Genomic DNA, 21,663 nt, shown 5'->3' with positions numbered 1-21,663 from the left:
AGATGGAGGACAGCCTGGGCTTAATTAAGGACTCGGTCAGTGAGGTGGGCACCAACTCCTTGGCGGTCATCACATGCATTTGTGACCTGCAGACCGCCACAGCAGGCGTGGCCCTGGAGGTGTCTGCCCTGACCCAGGCTGTTCACGCAAACACCCAGGCTGTCCAGGCCAATACGGCTGCCCTCACTGTGGGTCTGACCAGGATCGCTGTGGCCTTGGAGGGCAGGCCAGCAGGAGGACAGTCACCAGGGGAGGCTCCTCCTTCCCCCCCCCATGAGTCTCCTCCTTCCCCTGCCTCCCCCCCATGAGTCTCCCCTGGTTGGCCGTGGCCGTGCCCGTGGGCGGCCCAGGCGTAGCTCACGCCGCCGCCATTAATTGTTGGTTGTACTTTTGTTTTTTTATTTTTATTATTTTTTTTATTATACTGTGATTATGATTTGTTTTATGTGTGTGAATGTGGGGGTGACATTCCTGGTGAAAAAGGGTGTCACCCTCATTTTTGGTGGAGTAGGGATCCCCAGGACCAGGTAGAAGTGATCCCAGGTCCATGTGAATGGTGTATGAATGCACAGTGACATAATTGGAGCCATGGCGTGGCGTTGCTGCTCCCTAATACCATTGGGGGTACTTGGGTCTAATCCAATTAGATGTGCATGAGATGTGTCTGTGCTAGGGACCACAGTGAGTGTGCATGCATGCATTCTCATTGTGCCATGATTAATGTGTGTGTTTACTGTGCAAAGATGCATTCTGCGAGGCGTCTCCTGGCTGCTGTTCCCTCAGAAGAGGGGGTACCCTCAGTTACTAAAGTCACTAGTATAGCTATGAGCATGGATGCCCCTGGCATGTTGGCATACAGATTGTTGTCCTGCAAGTGTGTGTGCTCAGCTCTTCCCTAACGGTGTTGCTTTAGCTGACATTTACACGGCTGGTGTAAAGTTAGGGTACCTTTTTATAAGGTGTAATTTTACACCATGAAACTAGCAGATGCGCACAGGGCGTAATCTACGCCGCACAAGCGTAATTTTGTGGATTGCCCTATCTCCTTCATTTGCATATTAGCATCGAAAATCAATGGTGTGTCTAGCGTATTTTGCGCTTCAAGACACGCCGGTGTAATCGTTTTAAGTAGGACGGAAAAATCTGGTTTTCAGGCGTATTTCGTTTTGAGGATCAGGCGCAAAGATACGTGCGGCGCATTTTTCAATTACGCCGCGTAACTTTATATACGTCGGCGTAAGGGCTTTGTGAATCTGGCCCTATGTTTCTTACATATTTGCTCCTTTTGTATACCAGTCAAACCAAGACTTCCACTTTTGGTTTGTTTTCTCAAAATTCCCTGTAGCAGAGAATGTAATTTCTCATATGTACCATTTGTATGTATGGTGTGTATCACTTCATCAATTTTGGGTGTTTTTTGAGTCTTTCCAGTGTCTTAAAATAATTAGACGTGCAGCCAGAAATATGTGTGATACCACTATCCTGTATTGTGGGGGGGATATATTTCAGCTCCAACACGAGCACAGCTATACCCAGATTAAGTGACAATTGAAGGCCTGTGGTCTTGAGTATTAGCCCCTCTATTTGGTTCCAAAATAATCATAGTTTGGGACGCGACCACATAATATGTAGAAGTGTTCCTTTGTGCCCACATATTCTCCAACAGTTTGGAGAAGCCTCGGGGTGCATTTTTTCAATACGGTAAGGGGTCAGGTACCATCTAAGAATACATTTCTGCTGCCTTTCCCATATCTTGGTACTCTTCGTAGAGCTATAGATAAGATGAAATATTCTTTCCCACTGTTGGGTTGGGTATTCTGCCCCTAATTCCTGTTCCCAAGCTATCATTGATTGAGATTTTGTGCAAAAAAAGACGTCTATTTCCTGAAGACCTGAGTACTGTATATGATTGATATATCTTTGGTCATAGGCGGGTTTTGTCGATGGTATTTGGTTATCTTTGCCGGTATTATGGTAGGCAACTTAGGCCCGGATTCACATACATCGGCGCATATTTATGCCGGTGTAGCGCATCTAATATACGCTACGCCGACGTCGCGCAGGGAGGCAAGCACCGAATTCTCAAAGCACTTGCCTCCCAAACTGCGTTGGGTTCTCTCGGCGTAAACCGTCGTAGGTGGAAGTGGGCCTGAGTCATGCTAATGAGGCATGACCCCATGCAAATAATGGGCCAAGCGTCATAGAAGTACTTAAAATGAACGGCGCATGCGCCGTCCCGTGGCCGCATCCCAGTGCGCATGCTCAGAATCACGTCGAAAACAACTGCCTAAGATACGTTAAATCACTGCTGCCTACGACATGAACGTAACCTACGCCTAGCCATATTCACGTACTACGTAAACGACGATGGCTGTGTTCCCTGGTCCATACCTTTGCATGAGTTGCGCCTCCCATATGGGGAATAACTTTACGCCGGACGTACGACTTGCGTAAACCGCGTATATTATGCGCCGGGCGCAACTACGTTCATGAATCGGCGGATCTCCCTCATTGCATATGTGCATAGAAAATCAATGGGAGCGCCACTTGCGGCCAGCGTAAAAATGCGCCCACAGTACGCCGGCGTAGGAAAGTTACGTCGGTCGGATGAAGCCTATTTTCAGGCGTATCTCAGATTGTGGGTACGGCGCACAGATACGACGGCGCATAGTTACACTTGCGCGGCGTATCTCGAGATACGTCAGCGTAAGTGCTTTGTGAATCCGGGCCTTAGTGTTTTTTTTTTAAGTAGATGGGCTATCTGAGAGTACCTAGATTGTTCTTGCAAAGGTAGCTGGTATTCCATTTGCAGAGTTTTAAACTCTTTAATTACCGAGCCGTCTAGTATGTCTTCTACATAGGTGATGCCCTTACTCGACCAGGACTTAAAGTTACTATCAGGTATTACGTGATCTATTGCTAAAATAGGTAGTTTTAAAGGTGACGTTTTCCCACTCCAGTTTTGGTACTTCCTGAGGTGAACCCATGCTCTGATAGATGCAAAGATGGGGGAGAAAGTTTGTTATCTAAGGATACATTATGGTGAACTGTCATTAAGAAGTCTTTCAAATTACCTTTAGGGATTTGTGCTTGTTCTATTTCCTTCCATAGCGGATTGAAATCAGGAAGCATCCAATGTTGTATCTGTGCTAAAATGGTTGCCAGATAGTAGTCTTGTAAATGGACATGTCCTATTCCTCTCGCTTTCCTGTGTTTGATTTGTTTGCTAAATGCACATCTAGCCTTCCTACCCTGCCATAAAATGCATTTTTTTAATATTTTTTAAAAGTATTTCCCAGTGCTAAGCCTTTCATCCAATTTCTAAATTGCTGCATTTGAATTTTTTTAAAAGTCAGTAAAAAAGGAATAATAGTGGTAAAAAAAAGCATTTGTGGGTTTAACTAGACTTTTTGGGCCAGATTCACGTAAGGCGGCGTAAATATAAGCGGGCGTAGCATATCGTATTCACAAAGCACTTGCGTCTAAAGTTATCGCGGCGTAGCGTAAATGTGCCGGCGTAAGCGCACCTAAATCAAATGAGGAAGAGGTGGGCGGTTTTATGCAAACTAATTATGACCCCACGTAAATGATGTTTCGAACGAACGGCGCATTCGTGCGCATGCTCAGTATCACGTCGAATTTTCAAATTAAATTACGCCCGCTCAATGCTTAGTCGACGTAAACGTAACCTACGCACAGCCCCATTCACGGACGACTTACACAAACGACGTAAAATACGACGCTGTTTGTACGTTTCCGATGTCCATACCTAACATGACTTACCCCTGCTTTATGAGGGGTAACCTTACGCCGGCGTATGTCTTACGTAAACAACGTATCTTGATACGCCGGGCGCACGTACGTTCGTGAATCGGCGTATCTAGCTAATTAGCATATTAGACGCGGAAATATACGGAAGCGCCACCTAGCAGCCAGCGTAAATATGCACCCTAAGATACGACAGCGTAGGAGACTTACGCCGCTCATATCTAGGCAACTGTGAGGCGTATCTGATTCTATGAATCAGGCGCCGAGTTGCGACGGCCCACACTCAGAGTTACGACGGCGTATCTGGAGATACGCCGTCGTAACTCCTATGTGAATCTGGGCCTTAGTTTGTATAATTTTCCTTTTAAGGTAGCATAGTGTGCATGGGGGGGGGGGGATGCGTAACGGGGGGGTCCTATGCATACATACTTTTGCTAGTTATGTAGGTGTTCCTCATTCCCATCTCAAATAGTTGGGAGGTATGAGTTTGCAACCTCCTTTTAGGGTGTTGCTACCTATTGATTGAAACCCGCAGCAGATCACATGAACACAGTGCGATTTCTGTGTGGTGCGAGAAATGCATAAAAATTGTTAGGCTTCCTGCACTGCATCAGTGTGAACCAGGCCTGAATCATCAGACAGAGTCCTTTAAAACCCCTGTGCCCCATAGCAGCTATGTGGGCTGTTCTGCCTAGTCACCCTCTCTACGCTGCGTGTCTTGATTGGCTGGCCCCTAAAGCCTCGTACACATGGTTCGATTGTTGTCAGGGGATTGTCTGACAGGCTTGTTGTCCTCAATTTGTACCGTTAGTACGTTCCTTTTGACAATTGCTGTCCACCTTTCGGATGACGTGCCAGTAATTTTTCTGAGGACAACGGTTTGACATCAGTTTTTCTTATGGTCCGTACACAAATCCATCACACAAAAGTCAAAAGTACAAACACGCATGCTCAGAATCAATGCTCACCAAAAAATAAATTAGCAGGGGCCCAAAGGGTGGCGCTTAAGAACGGAAATACTTCGTAATACGTCACTACGTTTGTGTTTGTGGCACGACAATTGTGTAACATTAGTATGCAAGACAAGATCCTGGCACACGCCCTTTTGCCAAAAATCAGATGCTCGGTTGGCCAATAATCAAACCGTGTGTACCAGGCTTAAGTCATGTAGGGAGCTAACAGATCAAACCACAATGTTCAGTAGAAGACCAGGCATATATCACACCCTGAATTGTGCTTGATGCTAAAAATGCTCCCACCGTAGCTCCTTATGCCTCTTACACACGATCAGATTTTCTGACGGGAATTGTGTGATGGCAGGGTTTTGTTGGAAAATCCGACCGTTTGTATGCTCCATCGGACAATTGTTGTCGGAAATTCCGACAACAAATGCTAGATAGCATGCTTTAAAATTTTCCGACAACAAATGTGTAATGTCGGATTATCCGATCGTGTGTACATAAGTCTGTCGGGAAAAAAATCGAAAGTACAAACACGCATGCTCAGAAGCAATGCTAACCATAAGACAACATTAACAGAAGTTTCCCAAAGGGTGGTGCTAAAGAGCAGTTTGTTAGCCGACAAAGTTTTGCCGTTTGTATGCAGAACAAGTTCACGGCCAACGCCCTTCGGACAAAATTACACGGCTTTGTTAGATGGAAATCCGATCGTGTGGAGAGAGTGAAGATCAGGTGGTATGGCTGTGGGACAGATAATGATTATTTCTTCTCTTTACAGGGACACCCCTTAGGCCCCTTTCACACTGTGGCGTATTTCAGGCGTTATGCGCTAAAAATAGTGCATAAATAACGCCTGAAATAATCCTGCTGCAGCATTCTCAATGTGAAAGCCTGAGGGCTTTCACACTGAGGCGATGCACTGGTGCGACGAAAGAAAATCTCCTGCAAGCAGCATCTTTGGAGCGGTAAATGAGCAGGGTGTTTACTGCTCCTATACCGCTCATTCCCATTGAAATCAATGGGAAACCGTGATAATACCACCGACAATGCACCTCTGCAGAGGCACCATGCCAGCGGTATCAACCATTTCTTTATCGTACACCACAGGAAACAGAGCCTTAAATCATTACATAATGGGTTGTATGGTCATCCGAGGTGATTGGACACTGGTACAACCGATCAAAGACAGTTCCCCTCCATATAACCCCTCCCATCAGTGAAGTACCTTGTTTTTTCGCCAGTGTCTAAGGCATGGGTCTTCAAACTACGGCCCTCCAGTTGTTCAGGAACTACAATTCCCATCATGCCTAGTCATGTCTGTGAATGTCAGAGTTTTACAATGCCTCATGGAATGTGTAGTTCCGCAACAGCTGGAGAGCCGTAGTTTGAGAATGCCTGGTCTAAGGTGTTGGACGCAAAGAAAATGTGCTGAAGAAAGCTCTGCCTAAGAAGCCCTATGAGGGTAGAGAGCTACACTGTGGGTCCATCCAAGACGCTTAATTATATTACACCAAAACTGGATGGTATCCGGACCTCATGGACAAGGTTTCGCCTGTAATGTCTCTCTCCGGAGGACTGGGCTCTGGGGTCCAGCACTTTCGCTCTATACGCTAAAAGTCTTTTACAAGGCCCAGCTAGGGAAGAGGTCTTCTTTAAGTAGGAACCCATACCCCTGAAGGTTGGCACGCAAACGTTGCCGAGATGGGGGAAGATTGGTATCTGCCTGGCAGAGAACCTGCGGCGTGAACAAGGTGAGTTAGAAAAGTCCTAGGTTTTAAACTTAGTGACTTTTACTATTTTAGAGTGGGTGTAATTTTTTTAAGCTGCCACTGGAGGGAGTAAAGAGCTGAGTTTTCACTCACCAGGCTCCAAAGCGGAGTCAGTCCAAACGACAAGCACACTTCTTTCGCTGCAAGCTCTGCATTGCCCTACGCCCTCTTCCACAGAAAGCTGAAGGGGCACGCTTTTAATGGAGGTCAGACAGGAAGGAACAAACCTCAAATGTGTGGAATTTCCCTGCAAGAGACACAGCAGCGTTAAAGGGCACGTAAGATCTCCATGTGGTTGGCTGAGCACTCCCAAAGGATAAGACACCCACTCTGGCATGAAACTGTGTGTTATTAGTTGCATACTTATATGTAGATTGCTAAGCTAGCACAGTAGTATATGCATGTTGGTACCTTGGCTTTGCTTAGCATTATGTCTTCCCAAAGAAGAGGCTCTGGGAGAAGCAAAAAAGCATCGCCGCCAGAGACAGGAGGCTCTAGCCGTGCCTGCGCGGTACCCTCATGTCCTGTAATACCTGAAGTATTTATACAGGATGAGCCATTGCCTCTATCAGGAGTTGCAGCTTCTCCTGTTGTGTCACTGAAGACACTTTGGCAACAGCCCTAAACAATTTAGAAGGGAGAAGCACTGATTCAATCGCAAAGTCCTCAGAAAATGACAAAAAGCGAAGCAGACCTCCTTCTGTTTTAGATCTCCTTGCAGAAAGATCTGAGGAGGATGAGGCCCCATCAGGAGATGAGGACTCGGAGGGATCCGAGCTATCAGAGGAACCTTTTTCTGCATCTCAGGTGCAATATTATACTGAAGCAGTGCGCTCCACATTCAGATTACCCTCTAAGGCAGTGGTTCTCAACCTGGGGGTCGGGACCCCCTCAGGGGTTGAATGACGATTTGCCAGGGGTCACCAAATCCTGGACTGCTCTCCCAGCCTTTTCGCAGCCACCCAGCAGGGCTGTTCCTGAAGCCTGCAGCCACCCATTCAGTTCACAGCATGGCTGGGAGGCAGAGACTAGAGGTCAGATGACTGGTGAGGAATGTGAAGTGGGAAAGGCTGAAGGAGACCCTTTCTCCTGATTTCAGCATAGATGTCACTGCTACGAGACACCACAAAGCCGGAGACACAGTGAGTAACACTACCTGTGATTATAGTTGCCATTATAATTCCCCACTACAGTTCTCAGATCAGCAGATGACCTTGATCAAGAGCACTTAAAGCGGTGTTTCACCCTAAAAACAACTTTCTAGCATCTCATTCAGCATAGTAGCGTGAGCTACAGTATGCCTTTATATATTTTTTTGGCGCCGTACTCACTGTTATATCCAGACTCCCCGCGGGGAATGGGCGTTCCTATTCAGAGGGCTCGTGATTGACGGCCGGCTATGGCGCGTCACGCTTCACGAAAATAGCCGGGGTGGGTCTCGGCTCTTCCCGGCGCTATACGGCGCCTGCGCACAGACATCGGAGCTGACTGCGCAGGCACCGTGAAGAGCAAACACCTATTTCGGCTATTTCAGTGAAGCGTGACGCGCCATAGCCGGCCGTCAATCACGAGCCCTCTGAATAGGAACGCCCATTCCCCGGAAACTTTCGTAGGCGATTACACAGTGAGTACGGCGCCAAAAAAATATATAAAGGCATACTGTAGCTCACCCTACTATGCTGAATAAGATGCTAGAATTTTTTTTTTTTTAGGGAGAACCCCCGCTTTGTTGGCCGATCAGAACTCCTCCCAGCATTGTCACTCTTTCCAACTCCTCCTAGCACTGCCACTCATCCCATCCCCTCCTCCCCACCAAGGAGAAAGAGAATGAATACAAATGGAGAATACATGGAAGGGAGAGGAAAAAGAGGGGGAGGAAAAAAAAAATGAGAGAGAGAATAAGAGAACAAAAAAGATGGCTAGAGAGAGGGATGGGGAAAATAAAATAAAAAATTAGGACAGCGAGAGATAAAAGGGAAAGAAAGGAGAACAAAGAGAGTGGCACATCCTAAAATGTACCATAAGGGTTTTTAATATTGTACAAGTGGAAGGGACTCGGGAAGCGCTAAATGTCCGTGGGTTAGGGGGCGCAAATTACATGTCTTGCCTTGGGTGGTGACAACCCACGCTACGAAAATAATTTTACTGTTAGGGGTCCCCACAAATTGGGAAATTTTATCAAGGGGTCACGGCACTAGAAAGGTTGAGAACCACTGCTCTAAGGAGTTAAAGGGTCACTAAAGGAATTTTTTTATTTTTTTAGCTAAATAGCTTCCTTTACCTTACTGCAGTCCTGGTTTCATGTTCTCATTGTTAGTTTTTGCTTTGATGTTGTAATTCCTCTCTGTTCTGGAAACTTCCTGGTTGTCTGTTTCCTGATGCCGCGTACACACAATCGTTTTTCATGACGAGAAAAATTCAATTTTTTTAATTGGTCAATAAAAACAATTGTGTGTAGGCTCCATGAGCATTGTTCTCGACGTGAAAAATTGACATTGAAAATTTAGAACCTGCTCTATTTTTTCTCGTCGTTTTTCGTCGTTTTTCTCGTCGTGAAAAACGGTCGTGTGTAGGCTTTAACGACGAGGGGAAAAAACGTGCATGCTCAGAAGCAAGTTATGAGAAGGGAAATGTACATAATCAGCCCAAAGGGTGGCACGATTCGAATGGAACTTTCCCTTTATAGTGCCGTCGTACGTGTTGTACTTCGCTGCGCTTTGCTCGAGCATTTTTTATCACGATTGTGTGTATGCAAGGCAGGTTTAAGAGGAATCACGCCGAGAATCACGTTGAGGAAAAAAATCGTTTTTTCCATGACATGAAAAACGATCGTGTGTACGCAGCATAACGGTGGACAATGCCCTGGTATTTAAACATCCTTCTGAAAAGAGGTTGGAATCTTTACTAAAATCATCCTTCCTCCTGGCAGGCGCAGTAACCCAACCTGCTGTAGCAGCGATGGGTATGTGTCAGGTCTTAAAGGACCAGGTGAAACAGGGGATGAAAGACCTGACTGCTGAACATATCAAATTTTGAGAAAGATAATGCCCAGGGCCTTATGTTTTACAGTGAAAATGAGGGGTGTTATGTTATGTTTTATAGGGGATGCCTTTAGAGATTCTATTCAACAGGCATCCTGCCTCACACTGCAGCTGGTGCTTATGCACAGAATTCTTTGGCTAAAGCATTGGTCAGCAGAAGCTCCATGCAAGAAGCTTTTGGCCAGCTTCCCCTTCCATGGTGAACACCTTTTTGGGGAAGATTTGGAGAAATATATCCAAAAGATATCGAGTGGTAAAACTACCCTTTTACCAGAGAAGAAGAAAAACAAGCGTCCTTGTTTTAAGCGTTCTCTCTCCCCGGCTCTTGGTAGATCTAGCTCCAGCCAGTGGCAACGGCATTTTCAGCCAGCCACAAAAGCTAAGGAAGACCAAGCCCAGAAAAACAAGAAGCGGTTCAAAGGCTAACAAGCAAAACCCCAAAGCCTCTTCATGAAGAGGCACCTCCGCTCGGCCGAGTGGGGGGGATAACTTTGGCAGTTTTCAGCGGCATGGCAGACAGAAATTCAGGAAAAGTGGGCAGTATCCAGAGTATTCCTAGGATACAAAATGGAATTTAGAGAAATCCCATTTTCTCAATTCCGAAGCTCAAGACTCTCCAAAGATCCACTAAAAAGAGTGTCCTTCTTTAAAGGATTGGATCGATTACTGTCCCAAGGGGTGATCACAGAAGTACCCCTAAAGGAGCAAGGTTCAGGTTTTTATTCAAACCTCTTTGTGATTCCAAAACCAAATGGAGACATCAGACCCATCCTGGATCTAAGATCTCTAAATCAGTTTCTGAACATTCGCCTTTTCTGAATGGAAACTATTCGATCCGTGGTCGCCACCCTACAAGGCGGAGAATTCATGGCGTCGATAGACATCAATGACGCATATTTACATGTGCCTATCCATCCCGTGCACCAAAGATTTTTAAGGCTCGCTGTAGAACATCGCCACTTCCAGTTTGTGGCTCTGCCATTTGGGGTGGCTACCGCCCCCCGGGTATTTACAAAGGTACTAGCCCCTCTGTTGGCAAATCTGAGGGTACAGGGCATAGCAGTAACGGCCTATCTAGACGATATACTTGTGATAGATCAGTCAGTGGCAGGATTAGATCACGCTGTGCTTACCACAATAAAATACCTGGAACAGTTAGGATGAATTGTAAATCTACAAAAATCCTCTCTACAAGCCCAAAAAGGGTAGAGTATTTGGGCATGATCATAGACACAGCCCAAGGCAGGGTATTCCTGTCAGAACCAGAGATCAAGTCACTAAAGAACCTGATCCACAAGGTCAAGGCAAAGAAAAAGCCATCTATTTTGCCTTTGCACGAGGCTATTGGGGATGATGGTGGCCTCTTTCGAGGCTATCCCTTACGCACAGTTTCACTCGAGACTACTTCAAGGCAGTATCTTAGCCACCTGGAATAGGAAGATCCAAGCTCTGAATCTACCCATGCGCCTGTCTCCACAAGTGCGCCAAAGCTTCAGTTGGTGGTTAAGAACCAAGAACTTGCGGAAAGGAAAATCCTTTCTCCCAGTCACCTGGAAGGTGGTGTCTATGGATGCCAGCCTAAGGGACTGTGGAGCGGTGTTAGAAGAAGCTTTAGCCCAGGGAACCTGGGCCAAGACCGAAAGGAACCTGCCCATTAATATACTGGAGATGCGGGCAGTATACTTAGCCGTCAGAACCTGGACACACAGGTTACAGGGCCACCCGGTGCGGATTCTATGCGACAATGCTACTGCAGTAGCTTGCATCAATCACCAGGGAGGGAGGGAGTCAGGGCGCCCAGAAAGAGGTGAATCGGATTTTGGCATGGGCAGAAGAACATGTTCCTTGTCTCTCTGCAATCTTCATTCCAGGGGTAGAAAATTGGCAGGCGGACTATTTGAGTCGCCAGCAACTGCTACCAGCGTCTCTCCACTCCAATGTTTTTCAGGCATATGCCAGAGATGGGGGGCCCCCGGATGTAGACCTGTTGGCTTCCAGGTTCAACAGGAAGTTGGACAACTTTTTGTCCAGGACGAGAGATCCTCTGGCCTACGGATCGGATGCTCTAATATTTCCGTGGAATAGTTTTTCACTGATCTATGCATTTCTGCCGATCTCGCTCTTACAAAGGCTACTTTACAGGAATTCCACCCTTCCTTACAAGAGCTAAATTTGATGGCTTGGCTGCTGGGACCCACATTCTGAGGAAACGAGGGATCTCGGGTCCAGTGCTTTCTACACTTATTAATGCCAGAAAGCCAGCCTCCAGGCTTATCTACTATAGAGTCTGGAAAGCATATGTTTAATTGTGAGAACTAACAAATGGAATCCTCAAAGATATGGCATAAGTAGGATTCTTGCCTTTTGCCAGCTAGGAGTGGCTATGAAATTAGCCCTTAGTACCATTAAGGGTCAAATATCTTTTTTCAAAGTGTCCCGAGGCACTATCTGTAATCTCATAACAGGGACCCCATGGGCACTAAATTTCAAATCATACATAAGTTTGTTCCGAATTGGAGGGGCGAATCATGCCTTAGGGGGGTTTCCAAGTTAGAAACCTTCTGGATACACCAGCTCAAGAGTTACAGGCCTTATGGCCTGAACATAGATTGGGACATCAATTCCTTTATCAATCAGGCATAAACCCCACTATACCTGTCTTGTATGTGAAATTAAAGGTGCCTCTTTTGGTTTTCTCATATTACCATGGCAGAGGGTCTATGCTAATTTATTGGATATACTTACAGACATTTTTGTTAGTTCTCTGAGTAATTTAGGAGTTTTATATTATTTGATTTTTTGTAATTAGATTACATTCTCTCACATATTGTCACCTAATAGAGTAATATGTTTCGCTTATTAGCGACATTTTCTCTTATTATTACACACTATATTTGCTTATATAATTTGTAAATGCGTGTGGTACCGATATTTGCATCTTCCGGGATTGATGTTTGTGCGATTTAAGCCATTGTTCGCACAATTTTTATCTTTGCCATATTGACCGTTATATAGTAAAGTCCTTTTATATTATGTACTTTTTACTTGCTTTTTCCTTTATAACGGCTTTGATAGTTAAGTAATAATTTTTCATACCTTTTATTTAATACCTATCTCCCAACAGGGGCCATAATCCCTTTGACTTCTCAGTTTATATCACGGGAGGCTCGTTGCTGGATGATGTCAGCTGTGGAGAGGGGCTGACGTGCAGCGGTTTGTCACGTGTCGGCCTAACATCTTCCCTGACTACAGGTCCCACACTGCACCGCGCACACATCCAGCGGTCACGTGCTGAGGTAACCACGCAGGGAGCTGACTCCAGCGTGACTATTGAGGTCCACCAATCCCTTCTGTCTAGCGCCGTCCACTACTTTTAATTGCTGGTCAATGTGATGGGTATATCCACCCACATGACTATACCCACATGACTGCGTCACATGCAGTTGTGACATAGCGATCCCGGAAGTGCGGTATGCGGTAGGACACACATGATTTGTAAATCTCTCTATTTAAGCGTGGAGGTAGCGGGTTGGCATGCACCCCAGTTTATGTCTGTTTGAGACGAACGGGTCGGGTCCGCACGCCAGCTCCAACTGCCTATATCACGCTAACCCTCTTTTAAGTATTACCTGGATGAGGTGTTTTTGTTTTTTTTTACTTTTTAGATATTTTTATATATTTTTCATTTTTTGCCTTTTTGCATTTGAAATTTGTGCATTGGAAAAAGAATTTTGGCTTTTTTACAATAAAGCTTGTCAGCTTTTGGATTTACACTACAGTACCTGCCGCCGAGAATGTGTTTTTAGCACGACAGCATCGCGCTGATTCTCGGCGACAGGGTGCCGACATCTCGCACTCGCTTGAACGGTGACAGCACATTCCAGCAAGCGCGTCATAGAAGCGACGGGAGATCCGACTTGGATTCCCGCCAATTCTACACGTGTGCGGCGTTTGTTATGAATCCTGAGGGGGAAGTCCCCGCCGGATTTTAAATAAAAATCCGGCATGGGTTCCCCCCTCAGGAGCATACCGGGCCCTTAGGTCTGTTATGGGTTGTAAGGAGAGCCCCCCTACGCCGAAAAAACGGCGTAGGGGGTCCCCCTACAATCCATACCAGACCCGTATCCAAAGCACGCTACCCGACCGGCCAGGAAAGGAGTGGGGACGAGCGAGCGCCCCCCCCCCCTCCTGAGCCGTACCAGGCTGCATGCCCTCAACATGGAGGGGTTGGGTGCTCTGGGACAGGGGGGCGCACTGCGGGGCCCCCCCACCCCAGAGCACCCTGTCCCCATGTCGATGAGGACAGGGCCCCTTCCCGACAACCCTGGCCGTTGGTTGTCGTGGTATGCGGGCGGGAGGCTTATCGGAATCTGGGAGCCCCCTTTAATAAGGGGGCCCCCAGATACCGGCCCCCCACCCTAAGTGAATGGATATGGGGTACATCGTACCCCTACCCATTCACCTGGAGGAAAAATGTTAAAGTCAATAAACACAACACAAGAGTTTTTAAAATAATTTATTAGTCTGCTCCGGAGGCCGCCCCCTGTCTTCTTTAGCTCTTTTTACCAGGGGGGGGCTTCTTCTTTGACGTCTTCGGGTGGGGGCCGCTCTTCGCCGCCGTCCGGTTCTCTTCCACCGCCGGGGGGGTCGCTTTTATAAAAGCGCCCAATCATCGGCGGGTTTCCTCCGACTTCTTCGGCGGGGGTGGTGTGCTTCTTCTTCCGCTATCCGGGGGGGTCTTCTTCGGCTATCCGGGGGGTCTTCTTCACTCTCCGGGGTCTTCTGCTATGTTCGCCGCTCTCCGCTGTTGACTCGGCGCACCCCGGTTCTTCCTCCAGCTGTCCGGTGCCTTCTCCTTCAGCGCTGAACATCTATCTTCTTCTTCCGTGCTGTGACGTATTCTTCTTCTTCCGGGCTGTGACGTCATCTTCTTCTCTTCTCCCGATGTTGACACGTCGCCTCTTCTCGCTGAAATGACGGGTGCGCGGCTTGCATCGGACCTATATAGGCCTCACAGTCCCATCATGCTCTGTACCTACCCATGTGATACCTACCCACGTGGGTAGGTACCGGAGCATGATGGGACTGTGAGGCCTATATAGGTCTGATGCAAGCCGCGCACCCGTCATTTCAGCGAGAAGAGGCGACGTGTCAACATCGGGAGAAGAGAAGAAGATGACGTCACAGCCCGGAAGAAGAAGAATACGTCACAGCACGGAAGAAGAAGATAGACGTTCAGCGCTGAAGGAGAAGGCACCGGACAGCTGGAGGAAGAACCGGGGTGCGCCGAGTCAACAGCGGCGAACATAGCAGAAGACCCCGGAGAGCGAAGAAGACCCCCCCGGATAGCGGAAGAAGAAGCACACCACCCCCCGCCGAAGACGTCGGAGGAAACCCGCCGATGAGTGGGCGCTTTTATAAAAGCGCCCCCCCCGGCGGTGGAAGAGAACCGGACGGCGGCGAAGAGCGGCCCCCACCCGAAGACGTCAAAGAAGAAGCCCCCCCCCTGGTAAAAAGAGCTAAAGAAGACGGGGCGGCCTCCGGAGCAGACTAATAAATTATTTTAAAAACTCTTGTGTTGTGTTTATTGACTTTAACATTTTTCCTCCAGGTGAATGGGTAGGGGTACGATGTACCCCATATCCATTCACTTAGGGTGGGGGGCCGGTATCTGGGGGCCCCCTTATTAAAGGGGGCTCCCAGATTCCGATAAGCCTCCCGCCCGCATACCCCGACAACCAACGGCCAGGGTTGTCAGGAAGGGGCCCTGTCCTCATCGACATGGGGACAGGGTGCTCTGGGGTGGGGGGGCCCCGCAGTGCGCCCCCCTGCCCCAGAGCACCCAACCCCCCCATGTTGAGGGCATGCAGCCTGGTACGGCTCAGGAGGGGGGGGCGCTTGCTCGTCCCCACTCCTTTCCTGGCCGGTCGGGTAGCGTGCTTTGGATACGGGTCTGGTATGGATTGTAGGGGGACCCCCTACGCCGTTTTTTCGGCGTAGGGGGGCTCTCCTTACAACCCATAACAGACCTAAGGGCCTGGTATGCTCCTGAGGGGGGAACCCATGCCGGATTTTTATTTAAAATCCGGCGGGGACTTCCCCCTCAGGATTCATAACAAACGCCGCACACGTGTAGAATTGGCGGGAATCCAAGTCGGATCTCCCGTCGCTTCTATGACGGCTTTGTCTCTATCGCGGCAAGCCAGCTCGGCGCTGGCTCCCGCGATGGGGCTCGTAGGTGGTCAATCTCGCCGAGAAAGGGAGCGAGATTGACACAATATCGCGTGCACCTACTGTATGTGGAGGCCTTCTTTTCTTCTTATATGTCCTTCAAGTCTGGCGAAATCCTAGCTTTGGCAAATTGAAATCCAACACATCAGACCTGGATATAACAACGATTGGTCCGATATAGCAGGCTGTTTCCAGTGGAGAGGAGGAGGAGGAGGAGGAGGTGTTCTGCAGATCCAGTCCTTTCAAGTCCTTGGTGTGATTAAGCGCATGCAATCCACCACCGTATGGTGAGTTAGATCCACTCCGGAGGGTAAGAATATTCATTTCTCCCCTTGCCCATTGGTGAAGGCACTCCCCGGTGACACTCTGCATATTACACCAAGCATATAGATCACTTGAAATACTGTGTACAGTGCAACTTTGGACAAGTCACCCTTCACTTGGATACTTATTGATTAACTGTTTAATATTTACAGCTTTTCAGTCTGAGCACTTACCCTTATGAGGATATATTGTTTCATTTATTTTTCTTCATGGGTGCTTGTTGCCATTCACATTAATTTGTTGTTGGCTGTTTTTGATATATTTTCACTGCATTTGTGTTAATATTTTTAACACATTTCATGGTTCATATTTTGTAAAGCCTTGTACACACGATAGGTTAACCAGAGCACAACAGTCTGAAGGACCGTTGTCATAGGTTAACAGATATAGCTGACTGATGGTCCGTCACGCCTACACACCATAGGTTAAATAACCGATCATGTCAGAATGCGGTGACGTAAAACACAACGACGTGCTGAAAAAAACGAAGTTCAATGCTTCCAAGCATGCGTCGACTTTAGTCTGAGCATGCGTGGATTTTTAACCGATGGTCGTGCCTACTAATGATCGGTTTTGACCTATCGGTTAGGAATCCATAGGTTAGTTTTAAAGCAAGTTGGCTTTTTTTTAACCTATGGTTAAATAACCTATGGGGCCCACACACAATCGGTTTTGACCGATGAAAACGGTCCTTCAGACCGCTGTCCTCTGGTTAACCTATCGTGTATACAAGGCCTTACACTTTATATATCTCCCTTTTTTGTGTATATGTGCTATTCTCAGTATTGTTTCATATATCAAAAGGGCCTATTAATTCGCACATTGTGATTTATCACGTTTCTATGGCTTTGCTCATGCCATTTTGATATTGATGGTTTACCCCATCTACTCACATTTACAACGCTACACTTTGTATTTTCTTGCACTATTACAATTTTTGTCTGATTGTGGTGTTTAGCAGCTATTTTTCACTTTTGGCACAATATTTGATTTATTACCTTGATTTTTTCAAAGACCGCTGGCATCTCATTCCCTAGTTCGGGCTTTTATTCAGGGGGTACTGCAGATCAAGTCTCCCTTGTGCCCATGGGATCTGAATTTAGTATTGTCAGTGTTGCAGAAGCAACCTTTTGAACCTATTCGCCATATTCCGCTGATCCTTTAAGCAGAAAATTGGTCTTTTTGATTGCTATCTCTTCGGCTAGAAGAGTATCTGGATTAGCAGCACTTTCTTGTAAAAAGCCTTATTGAATTTGTCACAAGGACAAGATTGTTCTACGACCCCATCCAACATTTAAACCAAAGGTGGTGTCGACATTTCATTTTAATCAAGATATTATTTTGCCTTCCTTTTTTCTGAATCTGCAGACAGCGGAGGAAAAGTTATTGCACTCTCTAGATGTTGTGAGAGTAGTGTAGTGAGAGCAGTAAAGGCGTATGTGCAGGCAACCGCTCAGATACGTAAAACTGATGTTTTGTTTATTTTGCCAGATGGTCCCAAGAAGGCACAAGCGGCATTCAAATCCACCATTGAGCAGTGGATTCGACATATAATTATTCAAGCTTATGGTTTAAGGAACAAGATTCCTCCTTGTTCTTCTGTTAAGGCGCACTCGACCAGAGCTATGAGTGCTTCATGGGCAGTGCATCACCAGGCTTCGATGGCACAGATCTGTAAAGCTGTAACTTGGTCTTCAGTCCATACATTCACCAAATGTTATCAAATAGATGTAAGGACATGAGGATTCTGCTTTTGGGCGTAGTGTACTGCAGGCAGCAGTCTAGGGCTTCTTGTCCGTTTTCGGCCAGCTCGGATCTGGGTCTCTCCCCCTTCATATTGAGCATTGCTCTGGGACGTCCCATTATGTAATAATTTAATGCTCTGTGTCCCTTGGTGTACAATAAAGAAAATAGGATTTTTATAACAGCTTACCTGTAAAATCCTTTTCTTGGAGTACACCACGGGACAGAGGTCCCCCCCTTCTTATGGGAACCTTATTGCTTGCTACAAAACTAAGATACTTCCCTGATGGGAGGGGTTATATGGAGGGGAACTGTCTTTGATTGGTTGTGCCAGTGTCCAATCACCTCTGGTGACCATACAACCCATTATGTAATGATTTAAGGCTCTGTGTCCCATGGTGTACTCCAAGAAAAGAATTTTACAGTTAAGCTGTTATAAAAATCCTATTTTTTTTTGGCCACTAGTGGGGGTTAAAACTGCACCGCTAGCGACCGAATATCGCAGTAAATACGGCGCTAAAAATTGCGCCGCTATACCGCCACCGCACCTCCCCTGCCCAGTGTGAAAGGGGCCTTATTGTCAGGATTTTAGCTTTAAGCCTAACTCCAGCCAAATGTTTCAGTTTTGGAAAAAGTGAGACTAACATTCCTATCTGACTTTTATTTCCATCTATGAACCCAGTGGGGAAATATTCTTTAATTCCTGTTTTTATGAAACTTAATATAAGTATAAAAAATGGATGGTGCAGTAGGAGGCTATGAAAACATTAAAATAACTGTTGGAAGTTTTAACACTTCCTCGATTTATTAAAAATGTGTTTTGGTCTAACAGGAAGTGATAAAGAAATCGCCCTAGCCAGGACACATAAGGATAAGAAGCAAGGAGAAACATTAGTGTGGGGGGATAGACAGCAATAAAGAACTTTTTTATTAGGGGAACGAGGAAAATTCGAATGCCAGTTAGGTTTGTGTTGTCTGTCTCCAAAGTGAATAGATTTCCCCAGTTTTTTGTTTTTGTCACGAGGACAGGAAGGGGTAGGATGTTTTTCAATACATTTCCTTAATAGAGACAACAATGAAACATGGCAGCGGGTTTAACTCTCTTGCTCCCTATCCAAACCTAAAAAAGTTTTGGCTGGAATCGACTTTATATAATTATTTTAACATAGTGGTTAGTTGACACTGCATGCATTTACCAAAAACATTTCAGAAAGGAGAATTTTACAATTTACTTGAAGTATCTATTGACTAGGATGTTTTGTTGACATGTCCTGTATTGGCACTAGCATGTGGTTGTCATGTTCTGAGCTGCGTATCCCCCCATAGTGCATATCGGATGAAAGAGACGGCTCCGTCTTGGGCAGGTACAGATGCGTGTGCCAGCCTGGCTATTACAGGACACAGACTGAGGGTAATGTAACACTGTGTGCAAATATCTATGTGTATATGTACGTAGCTGTGTACAATGTGTATATAATAATCTATATGTAAATGTTGGATTGTGTTATATATTTCTGTGTATGAGTGTGCATGCATAAGTATAGCTGTAGATGTGCATGTTTGCATACACTAATGCATGATGCGTGCCTCTACATTAATCTGTATACACCTTGCAGGATTAGACAATTCCTATCCAGGGGTCACTGCCTGCCTGCGCTGTTGTAAGGGATGTACCACTTGTGTGGATGACTCTCCTTGTGTGGCGGAAGAGGACTGGGCCCTTCGTGTTACTGTATTATCATTACAAGCAGCTGGGATGCTGGGAGTCTTCTTGAGCATGCTGGTCTCCTACAACTTCCGAGAAAGCAAAGTAAGTAAATTCTAGAAAGAATTTTATTTGTCCCCAGCAGAACTGTGCTTTATGACCCAAGACTTTTGGAAACCCGGTCAAAACAAATTCGAGGCAAAAACATATAAAGTGAAGAAATATTTGATTGTGCATATTTGCAACTTTGTAGGGCTAACCCAAGAGGAGCTGCTGGATAGGATGGGTCCTGTGTTCTTTGCCTTGACCTTCTGAAGAACCTCAGCCCCTCTGACACACTAGGTTGAGTGTGCAAACATACAATATAAAAGAAAATTACCAAAAATAATACTTAGTACACAATAGAAAACAGGCACCAAACCAGGGAGTAAGAGAAGACTTTAATGTAGCGCTGGTAAAAGGGGATCCCCCACACACAGGCTCACTTGAGACAGAAAACAGTCCAGCAACTTTGTTTTGTTTTTTTATTTAGGGGATAATGAACTTTGATGGGGTTAGGGGTTGTTACGGAAATATTTATACCTCACTTAAATAATTAAAATCAGTGATTTAAAACCTTTTTTGTATATAAAAATTAAAACAAAGAATAGCGGTGCGAAAAAGAGAAAATTATTACATTTATTGATACAGAAAAGAAACTTGTATTAATCCGATATTAGTAACAATGACATAAATGATACCACCTTTAAAACAAAGATGTTACCGATGATGCACAATAATACAAATACCGTATTTATCGCGGTATAACGCGCTCCCGCGTATACCGCGCACCCCTAAAGTGGCCCCCAATCCTGTGGAAAAAACGTTTTTTTGTACTTACAGTTTTGGTGTCTTGCGCGGCGTCCATCGGCAGCCTCGTCAGGTCCGGCGTCCTTCTGCGGCTTCGGGTGTCCTCTTCGGCGGGTCCGGCGTCCGTCTTCGGCGGGTCCGGCGTCCGTCTTCGTCGGGTCCGGCGTCCGTCTTCGGCGGGTCGGGTGTCCTCTTCGGCGGGTCGGGTGTCCTCTTCGGCGGGTCCGGCGTCCTTCTGTGGCATCCTCGCGTCCTCCCCGCTCGTTTCCCGCCACGAGTTTGAATACTGCGCCGGCATATACCGAGCGCAGTACACTCGTGTATCTTCGGGCAGGCTCGGCAACTGTCGCGCTGACGTCCTGTACGCTCAGGACGTCAGTGCGAGAGGCGCCGAGACTGCCCGAAGATACACGAGTGTACTGCGCTCAGTATATCCCGGTGCAGTATTCAAACTCGTGGCGGGAAAGCAGGTATCGGCGTATATCGCGCACCCACGATTTTGCCCTGATTTTCAGGGCAAAATAGTGCGCGGTATACGCCGATAAATACGGTAATAATAATATTGCTATAATGGACACACCAGTATATCAGGACAAGTCGTAGGAAAGGAAAAGTTAGAGATGAAGAAAATTTATGACTAGAAATGACTAAATATCTCTAGGTGATGTTACAGCTATAGTGTTGCCAGGTTACAAGGATAACTAAGGCATAACTCAGATATGGTTACAATGGACATCCACAGGCTCCTATTATACTCTTAGGCAAAATCTTAAAATAGAAGGAAAGTAGGGAAAAGTAAAGAGTGAGATGGAGAAAAGAGAATTCATTACAGAGAGATCCTACGTCGCCATGTCTCGTCCAGATCAGATCATCGGGTCAAATAGACTGATATATACACACCTTTGTAAAACCCCATCCCTCCTTCCATATGCTAAGGCATTGCATTTCCTCAAGGGGTGGGGGTTGCCTAGTCTCTCACATAAGCTAGATGGGGTGAGGGGCTCAGTTAAGCCAGAAAACGGCTACCATTTTAGCATCACGTTCTTCCTGTTCCTTTGTCACCTCCCACCTCCTTTGAAGTAACATCAATATACCAACAAATGGTCAGATAAGAGGCTTTTGTCAGATGAAATTACACAGCTGGGTATGCTGTTGATTCTATGTTCTGACACTATAGAGTCATTAAAAGATAAATTTAAGTCACATTAATAATAAAGTCTTGTAAAAACATATACATCTTCTTGTTATAAATATGGATTTGAAAAATCTCCACC

At 46.2% G+C, this 21,663-nt stretch overlaps 1 protein-coding gene across 1 annotated transcript in view; it reads left to right on the top strand.

Moving 5' to 3' along the window:
• The window catches only part of LOC120918315 (probable G-protein coupled receptor 158), a 190,974-nt gene that overhangs the window by 92,912 nt on the left and 76,399 nt on the right, over positions 1 to 21,663 (top strand). Inside the window, exons 3-4 of the mRNA XM_040329837.1 lie at positions 19,162 to 19,246; positions 19,452 to 19,645. Of these exons, the coding sequence (XP_040185771.1) occupies positions 19,162 to 19,246; positions 19,452 to 19,645 (279 nt within the window). The remainder of the gene's footprint in view (positions 1 to 19,161; positions 19,247 to 19,451; positions 19,646 to 21,663) is intronic.

This window comes from Rana temporaria, chromosome 12, assembly GCF_905171775.1.
Source record: "Rana temporaria chromosome 12, aRanTem1.1, whole genome shotgun sequence".
Taxonomy (NCBI): Eukaryota; Metazoa; Chordata; class Amphibia; order Anura; family Ranidae; genus Rana; species Rana temporaria.
This window is presented reverse-complemented; position numbering and strand designations above follow the sequence as displayed.